This window comes from Mercenaria mercenaria, chromosome 15, assembly GCF_021730395.1.
Source record: "Mercenaria mercenaria strain notata chromosome 15, MADL_Memer_1, whole genome shotgun sequence".
Lineage (NCBI taxonomy): Eukaryota > Metazoa > Mollusca > Bivalvia > Venerida > Veneridae > Mercenaria > Mercenaria mercenaria.
The window spans coordinates 35,489,706-35,511,831 of NC_069375.1; the positions used below are offsets into that span (position 1 = coordinate 35,489,706).

General features: G+C 34.3%; 1 protein-coding gene and 1 long non-coding RNA gene across 2 annotated transcripts; one reads left to right on the forward strand and one right to left on the reverse strand.

Annotated features, from left to right (window-relative positions):
- Positions 1–292: 292 nt before the first annotated feature.
- Positions 293–3,179, reverse strand: LOC128549022 (uncharacterized). The gene is made up of 2 exons (XR_008367423.1): positions 3,015–3,179; positions 293–1,460 (listed from the first exon to the last, which is right to left on the reverse strand). It is a non-coding gene; the product is annotated as an uncharacterized LOC128549022 (long non-coding RNA).
- Positions 3,180–17,075: 13,896 nt separating this feature from the next.
- LOC123554524 (cholinesterase 1-like) lies at positions 17,076–20,921 on the forward strand. The gene is made up of 3 exons (XM_053524987.1): positions 17,076–17,172; positions 18,381–19,943; positions 20,538–20,921. The coding sequence occupies exons 1-3, from the start codon at positions 17,120–17,122 to the stop codon at positions 20,794–20,796; spliced, it is 1,875 nt and encodes a 624-aa protein (XP_053380962.1). The 5' UTR covers positions 17,076–17,119; the 3' UTR covers positions 20,797–20,921.
- The last annotated feature ends 1,205 nt before the right edge of the window (positions 20,922–22,126 follow it).

Sequence of the window (22,126 nt, forward strand, 5' to 3'; positions counted from 1 at the left end):
TAGGTAGTCGACATGTGGCCTATGTCGGTGACTTCAAAACAAATACAATCTAAACAAACCCTATGCATGAGGAAGATAGGAAACACTGACAGTAAACAGAAGTAGTTCATTATTTAGACAGCATGTAATCAGCAAGTAACACATGTAAACTAAGGAATTGGAAGATTTTAAAAAATCTTAGTTTACACAATATATGACGGGAAACTTTCAGTACATGTTAAATTCTATATACATATACATAGTTCATGCATTCAGAATTTATATAGGTATTAAAAGTAGTCAAAACTACAAAAACTCTTTTTAACAAGTCACTTTATTTTATATTTCATCAACGTTTTGGCTACATTAGTCTTCTTCAGGGTTCAAAACAAACATAACATAGGAAGTGACGTCAACGTCAAACGACGTCAATGACGACGAAGTCAAAATTTAACAAAGAGTTTAGCGGAAAAATCATAAACAGGATCATAGTATGATACATAAATACTGGTGAAAAATGTAGTATAAGTGCAATGGTTTAGGGAAGGCACCAGTAAAAACTGATTATGAAATATACACAAGATTAATATAAACGTATATAACAGATATTTTTGAGAGGCATTAATACAGAATTTTTGTGTCTCCACAAGGAATGAATTCAAAAATTCTGTATTAATGCCTCTCAAAAATAATTTTATATACTTATATATTAATGTTGTGTATTCAGAATAGAAATTTATGTAATGATGACAACTCAATAGTTTATGACGCTGACAAAACTTTAGTTTTGTTAAAAAGTTTAAATACGATTTTACTGCACACAATTAAATATACTAAATAAATTATTAACATACATTGATATTTTCTACATTTGTAAAATTTTATTGTGTTTATTTTTTTATTTATTTATTTATTTTTTTATTTTTTTTTTTGTTTTTTTTTTTGATTTCTTGGATTTTTTTTCACTAGAAGGGAAGCAGAACGTTTTCATTGAAAACATATGTACAGTCCTATTTAATAGCGCCTGTATTAATAAGAAGAATGTAAGGATATTGACTTTGTAAATATTTTAGAATATGAAACTGCGTATGATCAGCTGTCTGTGTCAAATATATCATATCCTCTGTAGTTTCCATTTACTAGACGTTGCCCATGTTGTGATGCAGCGTAAGAAAGTCAACTTGTTTAACCACTTTAAGAACTTCAGAGGCTATAATAGACAATACTGTATCATCTATACCCTTTTCTTCGTTTTATAACTTTGAACTGTCCAAACACGCCTACATTGTATGTTATGACAATATTCACTTAATGTGAACTTGTTAGTGTGCCTTGAAGCGTCCAAATTTGTAGGAATACATGTGTTTGTGGTTTCTTCTCTTTACTCTTGTCACCGGTTCTTCTTTAGCATTCCTCTGATAGCATGTATCATCCCTTACAGAAATCGGTTTTGAGTCTCTCTCGTGTACTTTGGACCTTCTCTGCAATATAACAATTAAACGATTTACGTTTTGCATGATCAAACGCTATATTATAAAAGTTTTCGACATGTCTTTTGTAACTTTGCGAATGAACATGTACAATTATTTAAGTCTTGGAGCATTTTAATAATGTAAGTGGCCAGCAAGATTCGTAACGTGAACCAAAACAACCAACATTTCAAGCATAAGTTTTGATCTAATAAAAACATATTTGCTAAAAGATGTTCTTATAATATTGAACATATATCTTATGACAAGGACTAACGGATATTTTTGCAAACGTTTAGCAAACTGACAGAACTGATAGAAGTTTGAAAGTTTCTTATTTCCCCCCTTTGGTCCAACTCCACTTCGGAACTCATAATTTCTGATACTATCTTTTCACATATTTTATTAACTATCACAGCAACAGACTTAAAGTGCCGAATGGCGGCTTACAAAATCTCTCCGTACTTGCACTCAGTGTTGTTATATTTTCTGATCCTTTTGCAATCATGGAACACGTAATTCATTCATTTTTACAATAATAAAATTCCGCTTAAGCCGGTACTAAGGTTTGTTATAGGTGTTGCATTTTACGTTAACTCTCATGAACAGACTCAGTGAAACCGTGTCTGATATTATGGTGAACGGTTGCGTTTTATGCTTAAAAGGGAGCTTTTGAAATAATTAGAAAAAAAGAAGATTTAGCAGCATAGCAGATTCTTTAAGTAGCCCAGTTGCTGTAGAATGGAATGGTGAACTGGACGATTATGTTCAAACAAACTGAAATATCCAAAGTGTAAAAAGATGATTTTGATATATCAGATAAAACATTATAGGCACCGTACTGTATGTATAAAGTCAAATTTATTAAACAAGGCTGTAACTGAATAAATGAAAACTACTAATCTATCAAAATGTTACTTAAACGAGAGAACATCTTTAAATCAGACCTGTTAAACCGTTTATGTCTCTTCGTAAACTTTTTTACTTTCCATTTTGTGAAAAAAAAATTTAGGCCGAGAAGACTACACATAAACAGAACAACTTGCATTAAGAGACGACCATACAAGGGAAGGACTAAAAGCAGTCTCTTGACTCGAATGGGCTCTTAATATACAACATAATTTGTTCTTTAACAACACAACCATTAACTGAAATAGTGCTGTCTTAATGCAAGTGGTCTCTTAATAGACGTGGTCTCCTGAGGAAGTTTGACTGTATAGTGCATCAAACTGATTTAAAAGCGCTATTGAAAGGTTATGCCCCGGTGGGTTCCTACTTCATGTATGTTTGTTCCAGCTTGCTACTTCTGTGTTTTATTGTACATTTGTTTGTTACATATACATGTGTGCATGTGCTCAGTAGGTGTGTATGTGTGTACTTTAACACAGAACCTGATTTCTATGTCGAGTGCTGTATTTTTTCTGGTGGACTTTGATCCTTGCTTTTAAACCGTCTTATTTGATAAAAAAAGAAAGTGATGACTATTAATAAATGTTTTACAAAAATGACCGCTATAAAGATACGTTACGATTATGTCGCAGCATAAATAGTTTACTGTTTACTTACGACATTGCTTTGATTATCCATTTTCTAAAAGTGTATTGAACAGTGATAATATTCTCCGTATGTTGAGTTCAGACAATCTTAATGACAATTTGTTGCATTTTGTTTTTTTTATATGTTCTAAAGTCATGTTTTCTGTCGACAAATATAAATATTAGATCATACCTGTTTACGTTCTCTTCATTTATATTAAAAATAACACAGGTAAAACCTATATACGAGTCATTACCCGATTATAAATAGGAACAAGCAATTAAACCTTTCGTCATTGTTTGAGGAGCGAAATAAGGGATGACGTATTTATTCCTATTACGAATTATCGGATTAATTAATATTTCTAGACCACAACTGATAAAATGAATCACATTTATCTTGTTAACAGCTGATATGTCATATCAAATCAAAACTAGTTCATTTCGATGGCTTTTCAAAACAGACAGAGGTCATCGCAGAAAATAAATGCAAATATAATAACTGATTCATATTAGGCTGATATTTATATCATTTTCTATGCAAAGTATGTTTATGAATTTTTACTGATCATAACATAACACATCTGTAATGGTAGGTTAACCGCGATTTGAAAAATACTTGCAATGAAAATTAAGCTGCATCCAGTGCCAAATGAACACAAATAATTGTAAATCCTAAAGTTTTGAAAAAAAAATCCATTACTTGGCCGAAACTTGATTGTGCGTTTTTAAAGGGGTTTCGGCCAAGTAATGGATATTTTTTTCAAAACTTTAGGATTTACAATTATTTGTGTTCATTTGGCACTGAATCAGTTATTATATTTGTGAAAGACTATAATTTACAAAAAAAAACAAACAACAATAACATTTAGCTGAAATTCATTAGAAGTGCCCGTCTGGCAAGATAGATTTGAATAAAAATGAATTCAGAAGCTAAACGCAGTTTTAAAACTTGTCTTTAGGTACAGATTGTTGAAATATCCTAATGTCTATTTAATCCAAAAAATGTAACTAAAAATTATATGAAATAAAAAGAATTAATATGGTGTTTTCTTTTCCTTAAATCTGTCTCCAACAGAATATACCAAAAGTGAAAAAATCACATAAGATGTTGCTCAAATATGATTAACTACCTTTAATATCAATTGAAACAATACAATATTGTCATGCATATCATATCTAATTTGTCGACATATTAGTATGTCAGTGTCATATCTGAAACGATAACGATTTTAAACTTGGGTATGATTTCATTTTTGTGTTACATACAAACGTAGAACTTGTATTTAGATGTACATGCAGGCGAGTAACCGCCTTTACGCAAATATGCAGCTGCGTAGTGAAAATCTGGCAGGCAAACAATAAAATTGGATAATTTAGAGACCTTTATTTATTGGGTTACAGTCCCAAGCAAATTTTAAGGAAGAGATGGTTTTTTTACGCAATCATTCTTACTTCATATTGAATTCTAACACTTTTAAGATTTTCTTTGATATAAACAAAGAAGGATTTTACCGTGTATTTACTTGTCGATTAAAACACGTTTCGCAAAATGACCTACTTTTGGCTATTCCGGTTTACTTCCTCCATTTACGCTTAAAAAGGATTCCAGATTAGTATCCCCTCAACGTGTCAGAATGGAAATAGATTTGAGTTTTGCGTGCTTTGTTGACAAATAAAACATGTTGTTTGTTTTCGTTCAGATGCTCATAATTAATTTCTCAGACCTTCTGCCTTCGTTATTAGATTACTACGCATCTAAAACCGTATTTTATTTGCCAACAAAGCACGCAAAACTAAAATTTATTTCCCAAGTAGATATCTAGTGCGCATCATTTTTGCTACAAGTATACATTTTAAAGTTACTAATGATCTACCAGGTTACTTCCAATTGTTTAAAAACGCCAATGTAAACACGTCGTCTTTAATTTTCAAAAATGTCCGAAAGGCCTAATGTCTTGAAATTGGGAAATAGATTTTAGTTTTGCGTGCTTGCATGGATTATCATTTAAAAAAAAAACCTGGATAGGCAATGTCTTTTCACCTGACTGTAAATCTGAAAATAATCTTGAAGGAGCACTCTATCAGTATTCTACAAAAATTAACTAATGGTCGCAGTATTCGCCTATTTTAAACAGGGTATGTAAGTGATATGTATACATAAATTTAAACAGGGTATGTAAGTGATATGTATACATAAATTAATTAATTTCACGGTTAAAAACATATACATTTCAACATATTAAATACGACAAATGACATGCATATATGACAAATGACATGCATATACGACAAATGACATGCATAATGCAAATTCACGTGTTCGTGGTTGAATGTGTAGTCGCAGACTCAGTGTCTCGTGAAGTAATCAGCAGCCAGATTCATGCAGGAACTATGCACGGAGTGGTGTCTGGATAGCGTCGTGTAGAGTCCTATTACGACTGATTTCCAGACAATGAAACATGTTAGACTTACACAGGACACACACTACATTACCAACGATCGGATGAATTGACTAAAATAAATTTGAGAATAAGTCTAATCATAATTATGTTAACAATATTTCAGAATACAAGGAACAGTACAAAGAAACCTCTCTCCACAATGGTTCACAAAGGCACCCTGGCTGAGGTACTCAACATCGACAGATTTACACCCATATGTGACTCACTGGAGGATCTCGCCACGAATCATAATGACCCAAACTATTTGAACTCACTGAAGGAATGAATGTCAAACTTTTTTGTTTTGCACACTTGTAAAACCCGAAACCTCGTACACATATCCGAATGTGTAAAACAAAAAAAAATATGACATTTATTACTTTTGTTTCTTTTTATAGTCATTGTTTTCAAGTCAAGTCAAATTATTTCAAAACTCTGTACTGGCAGTATAAATAAAAAGTGAAAAAAGTAGGCTAACATCGGGAGCAGCACAAAAGTTATCCGAATAAATTTGTTTTACACACTTGTAAAAAAATTCTGGTAGCCAGTCAAATTGAAGGAAACGGTCCAAAAAGAAAACAATCCTCTCCTCTCGTCTTCTCCCTTCCCCTCTCCTAGAGTAAGTGTTAGTTAATAACAATTTACAGAAACTAGCGTACTAGCAATGTCAATAGTAAAATGTTCATACATGTATAAGAATTACTTTCTATACAAACATGTTCTTAAATATAAGCTCATTTGATGTGTAGGGCAGACTTATAGACATTTGCGAATCAAGACCAATTGAGTGTAAACAGTCGTATTTTAAGCAGGAAATAAGCGACTTTAACAGTAATAAGGTCTGGCTTAAAATGCCACCACTTTATAACTTTGCGGAAGGGGGAGTGGGGGAGGAGGAAAATATACATTTGTAGATTGCTTTTGACTGTCCTGCCGCCTGAGAAAATTTAAGTTTCACACATCCCTATTCAACATATGCAATTTTGCATCTGAGTTTGTTTTGTTGTTGTTGTTTTAAGCTCACACCAGAACTCAAAGTGCTGAAAGTGAACTATTTCGGTAGCACTGACTTTTTCCTTGCATGCAGAGTTCAAACCTATTGATATTACTGAAGGACAAAAGAATATGTATGCCAAATTATACAGATAAAATGTTTTATTTCTAACTTTGTAGAAAAACGAAAACATAGCATTCAGGCCACGTCCTTTAACTTAAGATTTGACGACATCCTTCAAGTGAAATATAAAATATCAACAACATTCGTATATAAATAGTATGATAATCATCTTTTTCAATAAATGTCACTTCTTTCGCCCCTTTTGCTTAGTTGGCTGATGACACTTTCTTCTTCTAAATGTTCTCTGTTAGCAATACCAGCGCTCCTTGGCAAATCGGCGTTCCTAGGCAAATCGCCAATACAGTCCGTTTCTTCTATATGTCCTTCATCATCATATTCTGTCCTATGACCTTGGTCTCCCTCACTCTTAGCTTGCAGAAGAACCTTTTCACCCGCTGCTTTGAATTTGCTTATTGCCTGATTTTCTGCATCGGAATCAGCTTGGCCATCGGCAGTGTCATTGTGTGACTTTGTCTGACGAAGAGACATTGTAAATGGATCTACATAACCTGTTTGTTTATACAAATTTCTAGAACTGCTTTTTATTGATGACAGAATACCTTTCAAAGTTTCGCAAGCAATCTTTTGTTTCTCCTTTGATATACCATAAGTAGAGAGCAAATTTTGTCGGGGGACGTAAAATGAAGGCAAGAATCCCTGATCTAGACACTCTATTAAAGTATGCATAACCTTAAATATCCAGGTTGTTTTGTCTCTTATCTTATCAATATGCTTTTGAGAGACACTGAAAAGTGTATTGACGAGAATTTCGTTATTCAGTACACCTAATTCGTCTAGGTGCTCCTCACGAAGTATACTCATCAGAACGAGTACATGCCGAAACTTCAGACCTCTACAATATTTTTCGATCAAACTGTAAACATGATACTCAGTTAAACTGATATTCAGCTTCCACGTTCGGCCTTCTTTGGGCAAACATTTCTTCACAGGGCTATGTCCGGCTTCTGACTGAAAAAAGACAAAATTGAGCCTTATGAAAATTTCCTTTAAAGTTTCAAAAACACAAACAGCGAACCAAAATCATTCAGACTTATCTCATGAATCACGATTATCACTATACCCTTCCTTGAAATTTTCCAATAGCGTTTACTATAACTTGTTTACTAACAGTTTATGGCTACCATTTTCCTTGCCTTCAAATTAGAATCATTTTTATCTAATTATCTACATCAACATTTCACTCGTCTTCAGACTGCTCTATAATTATTTTACGATTTTCATCTAGTGATTTACTATCCTTTAAACTTCTCTGTCATAGAAATACAAAATGAGAAAACAATCATTTAAGGAAATCACATACATTCAACAAGGCACCTAATTCAACGTCACGGTAATTTTTTATATTATAATATCTTGTTGTTTTTTTAAAGTAGATTTATCATTTTTGTTCATTGTGAATAGCTTACTTTAGGATCCAGGAAAGCTATTTGTTTTCCTTCCTCCAAATCTTTCAGAACGAGGTTTCTAAATTCTTTCTGACCTTGGATGTAGTCCCCGTAACATGGCAACGGGGCACTCAGCTTCAAACTTGAGGGAAGATGGTCGAGTGCAAACACAGGGTATATATTTACACTGAAAATGATCAAAAAGGAATTGAGATAATGCACAATTGACAACAATTTATATTACTTTTACAGTATTAGCATATTCCTTTGTTTTTAAAAGTATGTCCGTATAAAAATTAAAGAAGGACGTATGCATAAGAAATTAATCTTTATCGTGATGTGAATTTAAAACATGTAGAAACATAAATTCTTTCTTGAAATTCTTGTTTCTTTTATTTTTTTTTTTGCCGCTTTTGGGCAAGAAAACGTGGACAAACGAGAGCGCGCTATTGGTGAACGTTTTGGCCTCATATTATAAAGCTTCCTATAAAAAATAAAAACTACCTTAAAGCTATTTAAAAACGCGTTAGGAAATTGAGTTTACGATGCTAGATTTTGTATTAGGCTCGAGTGGATTTTGCAAGGACAGATCAAACTCGGCGCTCGCGCACCTCGTGAAATCCGATCTAGCAAAATACACTCCAGCCGAAGACAGCATCCCATGTCAGGCTACTGACATAATAACCCTATTATATTATGTTTCTTAACTAAGAGACTCTGTACAAATGAAATATATAATCGAACGCAGATGAATGAATCATAAACAATGCTGAAGAGATATAGCGCCCTTTTCATGATTAGCACGTTCAAAGGCACTGTACAAAGGAGCACTAGTTTAAAAACATTAATCCGAAAAAAATACGATGGAAGTAATTGCGGTGAATACTGATATACATAAAAACAAGATATTAGGCAATAATTGAAATGATGTAAAAGAAAATGTCATTTGACCGCGAAAGTTTCAATTCAAGTACAGTCTCCGCTTTTGGTATGTTGTTTTCGAATCAAGTACAGTCTCCGTCTTGGCTATGTTGTTTTCGAATCAAGTACAGTCTCCGCTTTGGCTATGTTGTTTTCGAATCAAGTACAGTCTCCGCCTTGGCTACGTTGTTTTCGAATCAAGTACAGTCTCCGCCTTGGCTATGTCGTTTTCGATTCAAGTAGTATAATTCCGGCACAATAGTGATATTCTCAAACACAAGTATTATTATAACAATGCACACATCCTCTAGGTGTGTACCTATGAAATCTGCTGCTATGATATGGATAGGTTAAAGTATGGTTTATAATTCATTTCACTATTTCATGACTGTTTCATCTTCTGTTCATAATATTATAGTAAGTCACGCGTTAAAAAGCAATGCATTATATTCAAAGTCTGGAGGAGTGACAGAAAACATTATACAAACACTATTGAGCATTGCTCACAGTAAATCAAAAGTGTATGACCTAACCTGAAAACAGTGATTGCTAACTCGTCTCCGTCGAAGTGTGTAACGGTGGCATGGATGGTAGCTGTACCGTCATCACCAACATAACATCCTAGCTTGTCCACATTATGATTCTCCGTTAGCAGTACCTGGCAAGCTTTATGTAAACCTGAAATATTATGATTTTATGTTAGGAGTTTACAACATGATTTTTGTAAGCATGACTTTTGGGATCAAATGGTCTTCACGAACTCCACTAAATGAGATGTTAATCAAGCTGTTTTAAGACATAACGCAAATCTAGTACACAGCACTATTACAATTTTACGTCATTAGCTTTTGTCTTTGACAAACCACTGGAAAGGCGGCGGACCCCGTGATAGCAAAGTCCCACAGGACTAGACCTTTTGATTTTTGTCCTGTTTTGCGTTGCATTTAATTGCGGTTTTTGCTCTACGTTCTGCAAAGGCACTTAGCTTATATAATGCTTTTTAGATATGCTTTATATACATATATATATTTACAAGAAAATGTGTTTGACTGATAGATTGTACCTGTTTATATCAGTGCTAGAGATTCGCCTTGCGGAGATTACTTTAAGGGAACTACAAGTTGAGTTTGATGTCTATTATTGTTTTACTTTATTCATTCATACCTCGATTAAACCACTCCAATATCACTTTAGGTCTAAGGTATCCGTCGCTATCAATGTATGTTTCCCATTCTCGTTGTACAAGATGGGCTTCCTCCTTCGACAAAGCTGGGTTCACCTGTATCAAGCAGCGGTGTAATGGCATCTCATCAATACCTCGTTGAAATACCTGAAATCACCAAGTATGACATAGAAATTAAAGATCAGCGTAAGACGGCAAATCTGTTAAAACTAAATTTGAATAGCAATAGCACTAAGACTGTTTATATTTTGATACTGGTACCAGTCTCAGAATTTGTGCTAAGATTAGATTGTTTGTTGCTGAAACCGGTCTCAGATTGCAAACTTGCCTTTGGTCAGTTTCATATTAAAAAGTCATGAAATTTTGAACGTGACTAACAAAAGGTAATATAAAAACACACAATCATATTAAAAATCTGCTGTTTCTACGTTTAAATAATTATAACAGTGTATTATAATATCCATCAGAGCAGTTCATTCATATCCCGCATAACATCCGAAAATTCCAGGTATCGTTTTTGACAAAGTCAGCAAGTTTGCTTATCCGATTTACTTTGAAAATGTGGGCTTATAACCTGTATAAGCTAAACAAAACCCCCGCTTACAATATAAAGCAACTAGTCAGATGGTTTCGTTTGAAGACTGCTGGTCTCTAGCTGTTTACCTGAAAGCCATCCAGTCTCATCGGCCTTTTCAATGGCACCATACATTCGTAGCTGTCTTCGGCAAGTGTTCGCAATGGTGTTGTTATTACACCTCTCTTTGGAGATGAATCAGTGTATTCCTTCCACTCAGTACTCAAGGAATACGCAATGTCTGTAACTGACTTTACAATCTGTCCTGCTGTCTGAAAAAAAAAGTACAGGAAAGTTTCTATTGAGTAGACTATGTTGACAGAGACTTGATAAATTATGGATCTCTATTTTAGGCTTGCAGACTATTGCAGACTAGCTTGTACTATCTGACGCTTTCACCATGAAGCATTAAAATCTCTGTTTCCTTACTTGGATACCCTGTGACACTCCATAGTATCTTTAAGTCACCCATTACATCAGTTCTATTTTTTTCTTTAGTTCAATGCGTACGTAATGGTTTCCACTTTTGTAAGGCCAGTATGTGACAAACCTGCAAGCACTTCCATCCATGCCAAACAAAAACCGCTACAGCAAAATAAATAAAATTATTTCTAGAATGTTAAATTTATTTCAATTATCATTATTGTCATTTGACAAGGAAAATACTTTCCAATGGGCACCATACAATGAACAATGACTGTAAAAATCTGGTATTGTCATTGTCAGATACAGTTGCCTTTCCTGATCTTATTTCTTGAACCGGAATCGACGGAACCACAACCATGTATCTGAGGTCTATACACTTCTACTGACTCTGAATATGTTTTACCTTGCATGCTTGCTGTTGGCGTTTTCGTTGTAACTTCTGACGAAACACTTTCATCAGACATTCATTAAAGTCTGGCTCTGGATCCTCTGGACGCATGCCCATCTTCTTCAGAAAGGACAATGCATCATCTTTACACATATTCTTCGCGGACATCACTGTAAAAGTAACCATCCAGATGAGTTATCCCTGTTGATAGTGGGGTTTATCAATGTAGAAAGTATGAACAAAGAATGCAAAAAGTAAAAGACTATAAGTATACTTGTCATACCTATCATTTCCTGTTGCTAGCATGTTCAAGAGACATGCAAAATGTCTATAATTTCCCGGATAACTCATTCTTCCTGACAAAATGTCACTGAAATATGTTTCCCAAAATCATATGCAAACATCTCTGTTTTTTTTAGTTGTATTTTCATCATGAAACACTTCACTCACTTAAGAACTCGACCGCTGCTAGAAATCGGGGGATCGGACAGTGTGGGTCTGTATATCTAAAATCGTTTTCTGTATCAAACATACCCCCTATATTCCTTTCGATTTTTATCACCACTGAGAATGTTCTTCAAGAAATTAAAAGCAAAAACATTTTAAAATGTCTTGGTGTATAATAAAACCCTTTTTGAAGTTTATGAATAGTTTATTATCAGGAAATGAACACATATTCGCGCTTGGATGAGAATAACACTGTCTGTGGCAATAAATTAAAATAAAACACGCAATATATGATATAAATCTCACGAAAGGAAAATGTCTGAAGTTAATACTTTCGAACTAAAAAATATTAATACGAGATTGGTTAATACTATATCAAATTGTTTTTCTTTATACCTGAAATACTTGATAAGTGGATAAATAAATAATTTATTTTCCTTTGACCATAGTAAATTAGAAATTAAACTATATAAAAACATGTATCAATAAGCTTTTATTTCTGCCTGATAAAATTTCAAATTGACCTCCTTTGATGTAGAATAAAAGTAAACATACATTTTCTGTTGCTTTGAAAATGAGAGTTTTCTGAAATTTATAGGCAAGAAAATGTTTTTTTTTTTTGTTTTTTTTTTAAATTATCTGGAAATAGAAATCAATTTTCGTACCTGGATACAGCGGAATCCTTCAGAAATAACTGTTTTGTTTTTCAGCACATAATCGGCTTCTTGCTTTACTTGTACACTGGGGTTTATTCAACCGAATGTAAACGGTCAACAAATATGGCGTTATAAGAGGATTAAATACATAGAAATCCAAAAAGATTAACATGTACTTCTGTGTTTAGCTTCGCTTATGTTAAGACCATAAAGGAGAAAGATTAATCCAAATTGTTTTGTTATTTCATTTTAAGATTCGATGTACATGTTTTTTTTTTATATTTATTTATTTTTTAAATTGATACACAGTCATTTCTGTTACCGTTGCACTAATGTACATATATACGTATGTTCCACCCCACACAAATGAACATTTTAGGAGTATTCTGTATTTCATTAGATAATCATTAATTAAAAATATGTCATTAGATAATCTTTAATTATTTATATTTCATTAGATAATTATTAATTAATTTATATTTCATTAAATGATCGAACGATTCGATATTCTGCCGAATTCCGTATGACTTTGTTTTTAATAAATCTTTTGTTTGTTATATTTATTATTACTGTTTTATAAACATCGTTAATACTAAGCTTATTTTTATACAATTATAGTACATCCTTATATCAGAAATTTTACATCGGTCTGCTATAAGAGAATATCATAGTGTTTATTTTTATTTCTGAGCAAACCGCTTTTAAGCACGAGCCATCAGTTTGCTTGCTAGTAATTTCAAAGTTTTATACAATAAATAAATTAAAGTTTTAGATTATCGGGGATAGCGAGGGTGATATGGATAAATGGGATCACTCTTCATTACTTCATATGAGGAAGCCATCTGCTGGCATAAGGAAGGTCGGTGGTTCTACCCATTTGCCCGCCCATGATGAGATAATGTATGGAGAGGCCCTGAGGTCTTCATCCACCATCAAAATCTGGAAAGTCACTACCATATCACCTATAATTGTGTCGTTGTGACATTGACCTCTACCTCTCCCCCCTCATCCCCCCCCCCCCCCCCCCCCCCCCCCCCTCCCCCACACACACACAAATAAATAAAACCTTTTCGTTATGCACATAGTGCCGGCCGCTGACGATTTGTTAAGAACACCCGACGAGAAGCACAAATGAATGTTACATCCTGTCATAATCAGATACATAGGTTTTTGCCAAACATACAACAAACTGCCAGAATGCACAGCTTCACATATTCAAAACCTAGTTCTAGCAACTGCTGTCGAGGGCGTGTATTGAGGGGTGAATGTGAAAAAGTGCATATAAAATAAAGAAGCACTTAAAAATAATAAAGAAGCACTTAGAACTCTTTCGCATTCACCCCTCGGTATGTTCTCTCTTATGACAACTGTCAGTCCCCCATGAATTGTGTGACCCATCGGCGCAGCATTCCGGAAGTCATACACATCGTTCGATTGGCTGCGGTTGTTTAAATAAGTACGTCGTCATGAGAAAATCGTATATTTTTGTCCGAAATTATTCATGGAAATCTCGAATTGCTGCAATTGTTTATATACATACGTCGCCACAAGAAAATCGTATATTCCCAAACAAAAAAATCCAGTAACAAATGGTATCAAAATCGTGAATAAATGTTGAACAAATCGGGATTTGCCGATTTATTAACACCATTTGTTTACGATCCATTTAATGAATCGGAAGCAAATCGGGTTTTGCAGAGAAAGTCCCTCCCCCATTCATTGCAGATAACCGATTTGTTTAACATTCATTAGAAACAGATATTTTGTGCAGTACCATTTATTACCGATTCATTAAAAAGTAAAGTTGTGACTTTTTGGGCGGGAAATATGAGTATATTGTCAGCCATCTTTAATGCATTTTGGCGGGATAACTGAAATACACAGAGACACAACATGTCCTCTGAAAAACTGGAATTTTAACTGTTATGGAGTAAGTGCAAATGTTTGATTGTCTAATATAGTTGTAAAAGGACATGTTTAAGTACATACATTAACTCTCTACACTATATCTGAAGCTGTTAACTTTTTAGGAAATAATTACAAGATTGTCATATGTTTTCATGGCAACTTTAAAGAAATTTTATAAATTAGATCTGATGCATATGTTCCAATATGTATCATATTCTTGAATTTTGCAGTTGCTATACTGTAAATAGAATCTCTATATTTCATGTTGTTCTTTACTTACTAGAACATTTATTTTGCCATTTTTATAGTTAATGCTACCCTTTCTAGAGAATTTACACACAATTCGTCCTCAAACTTTTTGTACCCATGCTTTCGTCCCTTAAAAATAATGCTGAGTTATTAGTGCGATTCATTACCGATTCATTAGCACGATTTATTGCCGATTTATTAGTGCCACTGATTTTCAAATTCCTTTCATTTCAACTTCAGCATACCCGATTTGTTACCGATTCATTATTTAGCAAAACAATTTAAAGTCCTGATTTGTTACCGATTTATTAAACGATTTGTTTACGATTTATTACCGATTCATTAGCTCATTTGCATACCATTTGAATCGTGATCAAATCGTGAACAAATCACCCGATTTGTTCACCATTTATTACACCGATTCATTCCAATCTTTTTTTTTTTGTTTGGATTTTCTCCAGAATTATTCATGGAAATCTCGAATTGCTGCGATTGTTTATATACATACGTCGCCACGAGAAAATAATATATTTTCTCCAAAATTATTCATGGAAATCTCGATTGGCTGTGGTTGTTTATATACGTAGGTCGTGATGAGAAAACCGTATACTTTCTCCGAAATTATTCATGGAAATCTCGATTGGTTGCGGTTGTTTATAAACGTACGTTGCCATGAGAAAATTGTATATTTTCTCCGAAAATATGCTGCGATTGTTTATATACATAAGTCGCCATGAGAAAATCGTATACTTTCTCCGAAATTATTCATGGAAATCTCGATTGGTTGCGGTTGTTTATAAACGTACGTTGCCATGAGAAAATTGTATATTTTCTCCGAAAATATGCTGCGATTGTTTATATACATAAGTCGCCATGAGAAAATCGTATACTTTCTCCGAAATTATTCATGGAAATCTCGATTGATTGCGGTTGTTTATATACGTACGTCGCCATGAAAAAAATCGTATATTTTCTGCGAAATTATTCATTGGAAATCTCGATTGGCTGTGGTTGTTTATATACGTAGGTCGTGATGAGAAAATCGTATACTTTCTCCGAAATTATTCATGGAAATCTCGATTGGCTGCGGTTGTTTATATACGTACGTGGCCATGAGAAAATTGTATATTTTCTCTAAAATAATCCATTGAAAGTGCGCGTTGTGATGCGAAGTGAAAACGTTTGCTATTTCTAAAACAGCCCAAAAAATTTCATATCTAGATGGTAACTATATAACCACAGTTCATTCCTAGCAACAGCAAAATTACAGCACTATCATAGAAAATATGTTGACTTAATTTATCACAATGTATCCATTATGATAAAAAGAAAAATGCTGATCTACTAAGAAACATAACAATTTGAGTATAGCATAACTTCCAATCTGACTAAAGTACATATCCTATTACGCTACGCATAGGATCTGAAAACGACCTATTCATGGCCTCGTTCTGACAACCCTTCCGCTAGCCAATCAGAGCTTGGCTTACAACATTTTGCAAATCTACCTGTAGCCTTGATTTTTGATATTTACAATTATTATATCAGATTGTGTCAGATGGCCGGTTAGCTCAGTCGGTAGGTCACTTGCTTTGTAAGCGAGGGTTCCCGGGTTCGAGCCCTGAAATATCAGCATATTTTTCTTACTCTTTGGCATTCGAACAAGTCGTCTGATTGGTTAAAATAAAAATAGCGATACTGGAAATCCAAAATATACAGAAGACGTATGTGAATGGGTCGTTCTCAGATCTTCGTTTAGAAGATCAAGTACTTTAGTCAGATTGGCATAACTTCTATAATTTACGTAGCCGATTGGTAATAGTCGGTCTGTATTCCAGTTCTATATGAACCGTTACACCGGCGTGGGTGAGAAACCTCACTAGGGATATAGAATTCTTCATGTGATGATGTCCTCCAGCTGGCCTATGCAAGATGGCCTACCATGATTGAAATTATTCCTGGATAGGCACCTCGGTATTTCCTTGACTATCGAAAGCTTGAAATGATCCAACATTTGTCGGTGTAATTCTAACTCCTCTCCAACGCCACTCTCAACCACACTAGAAATAACAGAACTATAAACCAAACTAACAAGTCAAACAGGGAGTAAATGAAACTCCTTCAGTATTGGGTATAATATGTTATGACAGGCAAACGTAGCAAACTCTCTCGAAAGCCTCTCACTCTTATTTTAAAGTTTTCATAATTATAAAGATTTTGTAGAACAATTGTCGTGACCATTTTTGTTAATTGTCACTTAATACTAAAAAGAACAATATTTAGCGTGTAAACTGAACTCTGTTCATAGCTGAAATACTGTGGGGAAAAGATGTTCAAATCACAAGGATATACTCGGAAGTAACCGTAGCGTGACTGTGTTTAGCGCCATCAGGCGTTAAGTAACGTCAGCCATATTTATGCAGCTAGATGTAGTTGATGTAGTTTACAGGATAACACTTACAAATAAAAAGTAAGTAATTATGTTTCACGTGTTGAAAAAAAATGCATGTTTTATGTATGATACATGTAAAGGAAAACTATAATGTTGTACATATGTTCTAGATGTAAATAAACTGATTTTAATCGTGACAGACGCTAACAAATTAAAATATATAATTTAGTGGTTGGCTGCCCGTCAGAAGATTTAGCTGATAGTTTATTTTATAACTCAAAAAAAACTGGTAGGTTCAGCGGTAAAACCTTCTTCTGGGGGAGCTATTACAGAATGACACCGCATCTTACTCTGCCAAAATAATACAATTCCATTCACTGTCGGTATGACAAATATGTCTTTTCGGATTACCATCTAATACATCGAACATGGAAAGAGACCGCTTTTCTTGAGTTTGTTCAAAATTAAATATGATAGATTTAAGTATATAGAAATATAAAGAAACAACTTTAAATAAATTAAATTACCCTAACAAATGCAGTGTCATGCATGATGTAATAGTATCCTGTAAGGTGAAACAAATAATAACGACTTATATATCGGTGTATATTCATCAATCTAAAAAAAAAAAGAAAGCGGTACATCATTCTGTTAAACCATGAAATACTATTGACTGGAATTGGGCGATTAGCAGACATGATAATACTATTTCATTTGTTGTTTTATTTTAAGTCAGTCTACTTACGTGTTATATACACTTGTGTGTAATTACTGAATAAATAACACATTTGAACTATACACTCAACGATAAGATAAACCGCATCGATAGTCTAGCGGTAGAGCATCCGCTTCGAGTGCGGGAGGTCGTAGGTTCGGTCCCCGACCGCGTCATACCAAAGACGTAAAAATGGTACCAGTAGTTCCCTTGCTTGACGCTCAGCATTAAATGGGAAACTGATTTCTCTTCTCTCATACCCTCGTGGCGATGGATTCCATTAGGAATGAGGTGTCGAGAGTGATTAATATAAGTTGTAGAATTGCTACACAATCGACAGAATACAAATTATGTATATACACAATAAGATTTTATGATATAATATTCATTCAGATCGCTTTGCATTACAGCCCGCAGAGAAAGTTTCCTGAAACTTTTTGAAGCTCCCTGGAACTTTTCTGAGACGGTCATCTCCCATATTTCCACGCTCGTTTATTTTTATAACCAGTTAACATACACTGTTTGTATATGCATCTATATCTTATAAAACTATTTCTACGGTCTCCTTCAGGTTCTACAAAAGAACAATGGCAGCACAGAGAGTGTCGGTACTTTTCCTACTTGGCACAGTAACTACCGTATCGGCCTTTCAAATCACCTCTGTCGAAACAAAAATTGGAACCATAAATGGAAAAGTTGAAAATGTGACCTGGTTTGGGGAGACTTTCAAGATTCATAAATATTTCGGTATCCCTTTTGCGGAGCCTCCCGTAGGAGAGTTAAGGTTCAAAAAGCCAGTTCCGAAATCATCACTGAACAAGCCGCTGGATGCATTTAATCACAGTCATGCCTGTCATCAAGTTACTATTTATAAACTGGGAAATGTATCCACCGATGAGGACTGTTTGTATCTTAATATATATGCACCTGAAAGACAGTCCGAAAACGAAAAGCTTGCCGTAATGGTGTGGATATATGGAGGCAGCTTCATGCACGGGTTTTCTGATATATATGTAGCGGATAATTTGGCCACTTATGGTAATGTTATAATAGTAACCTTCAACTACAGAATTTCAGTATGGGGTTTCCTTTCTACTGGCGATGAATATGCCCCTGGAAATTATGGTCTGTGGGACCAGCATATGGCTATAAAATGGGTGCATGATAATATCGCCGTATTTGGGGGAGATACAGAGAGGATAACAGTATTTGGCGAGTCAGCCGGCTCAGCCAGTGTGATATTTCAGACTCTTTATCCAGGAAACAAAGGGCTATTTCAACGAGCTATTGCGCAAAGTGGTAGCATCGGGGCTTTCTGGAGCATAAATAAAAATAATCCACAGAACGCTCAACACTTGGGCTCACTAGCAAAATGTGATACCAGGAATAATGAAGCATTAATTGCATGTTTGAGAGATGTGCCCGCGCAAAAACTTGAAGAGTTTGTTTCTGAATTTTCATACGGGCTTCTGACCTTTCCATCCCCATTCGCACCTTACATCGATGGCGAGTTTATAAACTATGACCAGGAGCACGCATTTGACTCAGACAATACTTTACCGAAGGATTCTCAAGATATTTTTGCCGCCATTGATTTGATGACAGGAGTGATTTCAAAGGAGGGAAGCGTTTTCGTGTTACCTATGTTTGGAGTTATGGATCCTGAACACTTTCTACCTAACAGGACCTTTTTCGAAGAAGAATTAGTCCCAATATTTCTAAACACTTTATATGGCGAACCTGTACCAAGATCTGTGCGCGCATCTACAACTGTTGAATATACAAAATGGTCAAATCCGGACAATGAATATAACATAAGGGATGAGTTTGTCTCTATGTGGGGAGATGGTACATTTGTTGCTGGACTATTTCGGACACTAAATAAGCACGCAACGCTATCATCAAATCTAAATAACACATACATGTATTATTTCGACGAGGAACCTGATTTCACAGGAGGCTTTGCCCCTATGACTTGGTTTAAGAAACTAGGTCATGGTGAGGATATTCCATTTTTATTTGGTTTCTTGCACTCTGGTGTAACGAAAGAAGAATTTAACGTGATACCCTCGCCTTGGGAGGAAACGCTTTCACGAGACTTTATCAGACTATGGACAAACTTTGCAAAAACAGGGTATGTCTTACTTATTTCTGTTATATTCGAAGATATAATATTCACGAAGACTTTCTTACATTATTTTAAAACGCTCTCCAGGTGCCAGAAGGTTCTTTTAGGGGGTTTAGAATCACATCCGCACAGGTTTAGAATATTTGGCGACTTTTCCAGCTTTTGATAATGGAGGAAGATCCCCAGAAAAGTGCCCCTCCGTTAAGGATTATACAATAAAAACATTTGGAGAAAAAGATTACAAAAGCAGTAAGACTAGTCCAATTGATATTTGAAGTACGAGTATGCATGGTCTAGTAATTGTCTACTCCACCTAAAGGTTTGAAATTTCGGGTACTTTGAATAGTCGTAGAAAATATCAGTTTTATAGTAAAATAAGCGCATGCGTATCAAGCCGCTAAGATTTACCTTCACCCATTCTGGTTGTTCCGCCCGCATCAAAAGACTGCCCAACAGTGAGAGCGTACAGTGAGTCTATCACTATAAAGTTAGCCCATGACTAAGTTGGAGATAAAAGTTTTCTTCCCTTAATTAACAATTTCATATACATTTCATATATTGTTACCATGTTTATTTTATTTGAATGTTCATATATTCTAGAAATCCGAACTTACCTGACGACATGAACATTAATTGGGTAGCGTATACGAAAACTAGTCAACACTACCTACATCTGTCAAGAAATATGACGTCAGCAAACGTCAAACAATACTGGAACCAACGTAGAGCGAAATTTTGGACATCCCTTGTTCCGGAACTGATGAAGACAACTTGTATTTCAGCTGCCAGTTGTCAGCGTTCATTGACTTCAGCACTAATTTTCCTTTTTATTCTATTGAAAACGCTTATGCTTTATTAAAACATTGGTTGATAGATGTTTTTAAAAAGTTAATACTCACCAGCACAATTTATTTGTTGAATTATATTCAGATTATTACTTCATCCATTTATTATTAATAATTTCAATAATTATTGTATTTTAAATTACTGTTGATTTTTCTTTTAAGTTATAAGTTCCTATTTTAAGAAGATTTGGTCCACCTTGATCAAATTGAGAAGGGGTATATATATGCACTCACGAGTTTCAAGTGTTTCGGTTCTTGATTTTTAGTGAATATTTAAACAGTTAGCTATTGCACATTGACTAAGATCCCGAGTTTTTCCTGTAGTTGGTTGGTAATAAGTGTAGGCAGACTGTTAGATCAAACGAGTCATCTCCTAGACTTTCGCATAATTCCTTGACATCATCAGCAATGCCTTCATATGTCTCAAAATGTTGGTTTATACTGACATGTTACCATATCTAAGATATGACAATAAGTATCAGATTATTTTCGTTGCCCTGAGCCTGTGATTGCTGTGTCAAAGGTGCTTCGTCTCAACGTAAAAGATAATCTGTAATCTTAAAAGGTGTTAATGATTTAATTGTTATTTATACACACTTTATATAATACAATATAAAATTGTAGAGTATGTTTTACATTATTTAAGGAAAACAGTAATGTTGAAAATGCTTTATTGTGACAACCAAAAGAATAATGGAAATATTTCACAAAACCAAATACAAGTATATCAGAAGTAAGACTTTCTTAAATTCTCATTTAATTTGCATGTAGCCGCTCTTGCAGATACAATGTAGTCCTACCTATCAATTCATTATTTTTACTTGGATTATTGTGGGAAGAAGTTATCTCAATGCAACAGTCAAATACATACATATTGTATCACATCAGAAAATATTTTAAGTCTAATAAAATAAATTCATATCCACTTTCCAAGCTGGAATTTAGAACAATGTCACATATCATATATAAAAATAAATACAAACGTGTTAGCATTCACCACGAAAACTGACATAACAAGGAAAATACTTATCACCAAGATTTAAACTATAAAGTTACTTCATTATCCCTTTGATTTTGTGTCATATACAGTTACCTAGTCCGACTTCTTAAAAAGTTCCATACATAGCTTTGAAATTCTTTGGTGCTATTAGTGAGAAAACAAATAGGAGTTTTCCGGAATCTACTTTGATCGAATATCAATTTGTGGTCCAAGAACGGAAAAAAGAATAGACAAGACTTGTTTTACCAAGATCTTATTTGATTGTATGTTCGATGTTTTGGCTTTCACGGAAAGCTATCGCTGATGCTATATAAGACAGAGTTACATTTTGTAGAGTTGAAAAC